Source organism: Vigna radiata, chromosome 1 (genome assembly GCF_000741045.1).
Source record: "Vigna radiata var. radiata cultivar VC1973A chromosome 1, Vradiata_ver6, whole genome shotgun sequence".
Lineage (NCBI taxonomy): Eukaryota > Viridiplantae > Streptophyta > Magnoliopsida > Fabales > Fabaceae > Vigna > Vigna radiata.
The window spans coordinates 6,992,694-6,999,854 of NC_028351.1; the positions used below are offsets into that span (position 1 = coordinate 6,992,694).

The window sequence follows — 7,161 nt, forward strand, 5'->3', positions numbered from 1 at the left end:
TGAATTACCTTATACAGTCAGAGTTTATTTTGTCGGGTGTCATGTGGACAAGTTTTTCTTACTACACTATTTTCACCTTATATAGTTTATTCTCTACCAGTTTCATGATAGTGTAAATGAATTTTTCTTACTACACTATTTTTACCTTATACACATTAATAAATGATATGAAATAAATGCAATTTCTTAATTACCAACAACATTTACTATTAACTGTTAGAAAATATAAAAAATAATAATATTGTTAAAGACTTATATGTTAAACCATTTTTATAACAAAGAATAACAATATAATGAAATTATGAATAAAGAAAAGATTAGAAAGAATCAAGGTTGAGACATGCATGATGATATACTTATGGAGAAAATGTTTCTTCACACAAGACAACAAAATTATGAATGAACAGTGGTTTCGTAGAGGTTAATATTTCACATTTTAACTAATGGCGTCCAAAGGTGGTAAGATAATGTTGGGCGGTCGTGTCACTGACATGACAAAATAAGATATTTATACATGTGTTCTGTAATGGTTTGACTTCCTCCCACGATTTCTCTCTACCTGGAGCGATTGGAAGGGATTCTTGGAAGTTGCTTTAGGTGCTAGGAAACTCTTCCGCTCCTCCATGGGTTTTTAATCTTCATCCATGGTGTTTTTAACCTTTCGAGGTTGATGAGAAAGAGATCTAAAAATTGGAGGTGTTGCCTGGAAACACATAGTATCTTTGAAATGTTATATGAATTAATTATGTGAGCTTGTTTCTTAGTTGTTTGACCACTACTCAATAAATATATCTTTCTAAGCCAAGTTACTTTTGCATGAGAACAATCAAAGTTTTAAGTATGGGAAAAATGATAACGTTGTTTTTACGTGTTTGTTTGTTTTGCATTTAATATATTGTTTAAGTATGTTAAATAAGGAAATAGGAAACAATTATAGTGGAGGAAAACAAACTAGATTTTAAGGAAATATGATTAAATAAAAAATGTTAATTTTGAGACCAATACATGCATCGTGTGCCATAGGAATCGTGCATAGTTTTACAAATTAACAAGAAAATTTAGCTATCGAACAATAGTTTTACAGAAAATGTTGTTTCACATTTTAACTTATGACACCCAATGATATTAAGATGATGTCGGACGATTACATCATTAACATAACAAAATAGGATATTTACACATGTCTTTCGCGAAAATTTAACTAATTCTTTTTCTCTCACGATTTCTCTACACTTAGAGCAATTGTCACAAAATTTTTCTTCTCTCTTCTTATTTCTTTATTATATTTGTAGTTTCTCCCTTACTCATATTCATGTATTTTTTATTATTGTTCCTTGTTTTTCTATTATATATTAATTAATCAATTTACATATATTATTAACTTATAATATATTATAAATATTTAAACAAATAAGGATATATATGTGCGATAACACCTGTTTTTACATTAATAATAATAATAAGGTAGAGATATGGATAAAAAAATTAACCAAATCAAATAATTCTTATAACAAAAAATAACAATATACCACAAAATTATAAATAAATAAATACGAAGAGTATAATTTAGACACAGAGTGTTGTCTTAGAAAAAAAAAATACAAATTGCACAAGATAAAACAAAATTATATATTTTCTTCTTTCAATATACAACAATTCGATTGATCTAATAGGATGAACAATCTCTTAATCTTATAAACACAAATGTTTTAAAAGAAAATACAGACCATAAAACTGAAATCACTACAAATAATTTTATGGTTGTGTTCTGTTTGGTGTATCTTTTCCTCTTATAAGTATAATATAAGAGACTAAATAATAATAAATCTTATTAAAATAAAATGTAAATAGTAATAAATTTTATTAAGCTAAAATAAATGTAACAAAATTAAAAATTTTCCTCCGTAAAAAATATTTATCCATAAAATTAAGAAATCATAAAAATATGAATAATTTAAAATAATTTATCTATTTATTTATTTTTGAATTATATTAAATATTTCTAACATTAACTTTTCTCTTAAAAAAATCTTCAAAATAAATCTGTCCAGATAAGAATCACGAACAACATTATTTCGTTTGAACATGTTCATGATTTTTCTGAAATCAATGATTATATTATATAAATAAGATCAACTAGCAATTTAAAGGCTAAGTAACACAATGATTATGTAATAGTGTGTAATAAAGTAAAATGGCTTCAAAGTATTTATGGAAAGCCATTGGCTATTATTAAATGTTGCATAGCTAATTTAGTTATTAATAACAACATAATTAGGTAAAGTGTGTTTTAAGTCTATTTCATCCTTATATATATATATATATATATATATATATATATATATATATATATATATATATATATATATATATATATATATATATATATATATAGATATATATATATATTAAAAAAAATTAGATAAAAAGTAAAATAATACATCAACGAACGATAAATTATGTTTTAATAAATTTTAATTCATGATTTCTCTTATAATTTTAAAAAATAGATTTATATCTAGTTTAATTTTTAAAAAACTGATTGATAAAATAATATTTTCATTCTCTTACATATTATAAATTAATTTTTATGATTATTATTTTACTTTTATATTTAAAATCATATTAGAATAAATGACAATAAATTATTTATATACATTCTATTTATGTTTAGTAATAGCGTCATTTCCATTACAATCTCGAAAGTGAAGTAAAAAATAACTACGAATTATTATCTTAAAACACTCTAGGATTGTGGTGTTTTGCTCTCAATAGTAACTTTCACTTTCATGCACACTCCAATATATCTATCTATTATTGATTTAAATCTTTTTAAGAATACATTATGATAATTTAAAGATTATTAGTTTTAAGCTATGTTTAATGTTCAGTTTACGTGTCTTCATCAATTTAAGTTTATTTGTCTTAGTAAACTCAATTTGAAATGAAAGCTCTAAAAACTTATGTTTCAAAATGAAGAGCATTGAATATGTTTTTGCAAATTAATACAAATTATTTTCATTTATTTTTTTTAAAAAAATCAACGTTAAAAAAAGGGAAATAATCATAATTATTTAAGAAAAGGACATAACTATCAGAAGACGCCAAAAGAAATAGTGAAGAAAATAATTGAACACAAAGAATATAATCAATGCTTATTATTAGTTTCTTAATCATTTCCTCTATATAGTTATCTATCTTTAATTAAGAACAGGATATATATATATATATATATATATATATATATATATATATTTAAGAGTAATATTTGTTTATAAAAAAATCACGTACTAATTAATTTATACTTATAATTTGTTAACAAAAACAATTCATCAATAAATATTTTTAAGCGTAATTGACGTATAAGTAAGAATTCAAGAATATAGAAATGACAATGTATTTTTTAAAAAATAATATAGTTTTCTATGAATGCATTTAATTAATTTAAAAAGTGATAAGTGTTTTCCTATTTCTTCTATACAAACTTTTCTTTAAACACAAAGGTACTCATGCAAGGTAGAGGAAAAATAAACATAATTAGTAATTGACCTATCATTTTTTTTTAAAGGAAAAGATGACCTATCATTACTTAATTAAGAATTCAACTACATAGAAATGGTAATGTATTAACATATTTTAAATGTAATTTTTGTTATTAATTTCTTTTAAAAGGTTAACTTATTTTAGAAAGTAATTTACTTTTCTTCAAAAATAACAAAAACTAACCATACTATAAAAATACGTAATCCTAATTATTTGCTTTCCATAGCCGGATAAATTTATCCTTTTAGATTTTAAACTCAATTGTAGCATATACACACATACTATTTTTTTTAGTATCTATAAATTTAGAATATAGAAATTAAAATAATATAAAATAAATTATTTTACGTAGAGATATTAAAAAATAAAATTTATGTATCCTAAAAAATTAAACGTTCAGAATCTGAACTTTTGTAAACTTCTTGATATAGGTTTAATTAATCTCTACAAATAAGAAAAAAACAGAAATTAGAAAAAGGAAACAGTTTTCTGATAGATTTTACATGTTTTAATTAATAATTATCACGTAACTCCTATGATATAGTCGCAATCTAATCTTACACACAGATTTTTGTATCTTTCTAAGAAGATGAAAATGACACGATGTTACCAAAAAGAAAGAAAAGATTATTCAACTTGAATAGTTAATTGCAATGCAAAATTTCCTCAGAAGCAATTAAGACAGTAGCAGCAAGCACCACCAAACAACGCGCTTTCTCAACTTGCTTCTGTAAACGCTTTATTTATACTAATAAATAAATGAATGCATCATATCACAACCATCACCCACCAAACAAACAAACCCTTATGCATGCCACTTCCTTCTTAACCACTTTCCACCCATCACAATAAAGTAACAAGCACACGTTTCTGCATTTGTGCTTGTCACATTACATACCCCACCTTCTTTTTTTCTCTCTATATGCTTCAGAATCACTTTTTTAGTCATTTATCCAACCAAACAGAACTCACTTATTTCTCCCACTCACCCTTTCACACCATTGCACAGATACCTCTTCACATCATCAAATAGTTATCCATCCATCCACATCCTTACATCCTCAAAAATTCAAAAGAAAAGTCTATCATAGTATCTATCAAATGAATTTGCAGACAATGAATAAAATATTAGCAGACAAGAGCCTCCAAAGCTGACCATATCATGGTCTATGAAGCTTCCTATGATTCTCTTATAATAACAAGTCAATATTATTATGATTATTTATTTTTCCTCATTAGAGTAATGACCCATTACCAGTTGTAAGACAAGTAATATTCATCTCTGTCTTTTGATCTTAAAGTTTGATCTTTTAAAGGAATACCATGAATAAAATATGAACAATATTTCTTTCATATAGTGAAACAGGTGACACCTGCAAATAGGGCACCCACAAAAAATATATTTTACAAAGATTCCAAAGATAAGTCCTCAATTTCTCCTCCACAATACAATTACAAAAGGAGGAGATGAGCTTGAAATGACATGAAAGTTACAAACTCTGGATCCATGAAACTCACAAGAAAGTTTCACTCCATCATATAGACCTAACAAGAGAGAAGAAGAAGACTTTTGCTTGCCTTTTTCTTTTCCTTGATTTGTTGCTGTTGTTGTTCCCTTTTCTTTATTATTCTTCAAAAAGGATAAAACTAGGAAGAAGAGAAAATTTCCACCATCTCTCAATTATACATGACGACACCTTAATTAACTCATCAACAACTTCCATAAGACCAGTATATACATATAATACAAATAAGATTTAAAATTAAGATTAGCTCCTTAGTCCCAAAAATCTCCTCTGCTCTTAGAACTTTGGTGATTCTTAATCCTCCTTTCTGACTCTTCTGCTTTCCTTTTTCTCACTTTAAAATTGAATTAAGCAACGGCAGAAATGCTGCAGTTGCGCCTATCCCTGCTGAGGCAATCAAAACCTTCGATCCTCACTGCAGCTGGTGTGTGACCAAACTTCATCCTCACACAACCTCTTGCTGAGGAAGATGGTGAAGGGGGTGCCAAGCTGAATGGACCAAAATTCTCAATACCATTACCAAATTGCTCATCTTGAATCACAGGGTTTGAGGCTCTGCTGGGTGGAGATCCACAGTAAAATGGGGGTGATGAGGCCAATTGCCCTCCAGATCTCTGCAAAACACACCAAATTAAACCAATCTTTTGTTAGATTTCACACTTCTTTCATTCAACAACAACAAAAACAACACCCAAACCACTTGATGGAGATGTTATCAGAAAGAAAGAAACTTTCTTTTCAGATTGAGACAGAAAAAAAAAAAATATACCTTAGGGAGAATGATGTCCATAAGCTCAGCCCCAACTCCTGAATCTTCAATTTCTGATTGGTAGCTGTTGATTTTAGGCAACAAATATAAAGTCAGAAATTTTACAAAACAAATTGATTAGACAAAAAAAATCCACAGCAAAATTAAGAAATTATATATATTTTTTAATTAAAAAAAGAAAAAGAAAACAGAAGAGTGAATACTTGATAAAGGGTGGCCTGAAGGGTCTGATGTGGTTATCAAAGGTTGTGTGGTTCATGAGGCCCAATCTTCGAGGTTTAGGGCACACCACTGATTCCATCCTCATCTCCTCGCAGGTTGTCAAGGTCTTCTTCTGCTGATAACCACACTGATTCATGTTTTTTTTTTCTATTTTCCCTTCACAACTCAACCGAGGATCTTGACAAGGAACACCTGCAACATCAAACACAAACAAATCAATTATTTTTTCCCCAGATTGCTCTCAAATCTGAACAAAAATAAACCAAATCTAAAAAATTCATCAACCAAAACACACAAAGAAACCCCTTTCTTCAAAATTTTCTTTCTTTTCTCCCCAAAACTCCAAGAACACAACAAAATCGTAGAATTTGAAACAAATAACAAAATACTCAAGACCCTTTTGTTAAAAGTTTTTAAATTCAAGACCTTGAAGCAAAAAAAATATTCCCAACAACCTTAACCCAGATTTGAAATCTTTGCAAAAGCATAAGCTTTCAAAAGCTGCCTTAGTTTTAGAGAGAGAAAAAGAGAAAGAGAAAGAGAGAGAGTACCTGAGCAGACTCAGAGGCTCCTCCAAGAGGAAAAGAGGACAGAAAAAACTGGGTGAATATATCAAGGGAACAACCAGAGCGAGAAAGGGAAAAGAGGTGGCTGGGTATTCATAGCAGATGACTGTGGGAAAAAGAGAAGAAAAACACGGGAGAATGATAAAGTGAAACACGGTGCAGGGTTTATAACATGAGACCGCATTCATAGACCATGTGATAAATGAATAGTGGGGTTAGCCTTTTGATAGGGTGACGTGGCAATAGATGAGACATGTGATGGAAATGGCAAGGGACAGACAGTGTGTGTTTTTTCCTTTTTGACCTTCCTATATTCATGAACCTCTGTGTTGTGTTGTGTTCTCTGTCCTCTTCTTGTACGGTGCATAAGGAACACCGCAAAATATAGAGATATCAATGACAAGAAGATGCTCTTTCCTAATATCATAAAACCTTTTTTTTTCTAACATTTAATTTTACATAATACTAACAATTTTCAATGTGAAATTGAGAAATAAAAAGAAAAATCTAATTATCATAAATTGAAAATTTATTC

The 7,161-nt window shown here is 28.0% G+C and overlaps 1 protein-coding gene across 1 annotated transcript; it reads right to left on the reverse strand.

Moving 5' to 3' along the window:
* Nucleotides 1-4,878: 4,878 nt before the first annotated feature.
* LOC106763478 lies at nt 4,879-6,773 on the reverse strand. The gene is made up of 4 exons (XM_014647667.2): nt 6,612-6,773; nt 6,042-6,252; nt 5,839-5,902; nt 4,879-5,683 (listed from the first exon to the last, which is right to left on the reverse strand). The coding sequence occupies exons 2-4, from the start codon at nt 6,194-6,196 to the stop codon at nt 5,417-5,419; spliced, it is 486 nt and encodes a 161-aa protein (XP_014503153.1). The 5' UTR covers nt 6,197-6,252; nt 6,612-6,773; the 3' UTR covers nt 4,879-5,416.
* Between the last annotated feature and the right edge of the window lie 388 nt (nt 6,774-7,161).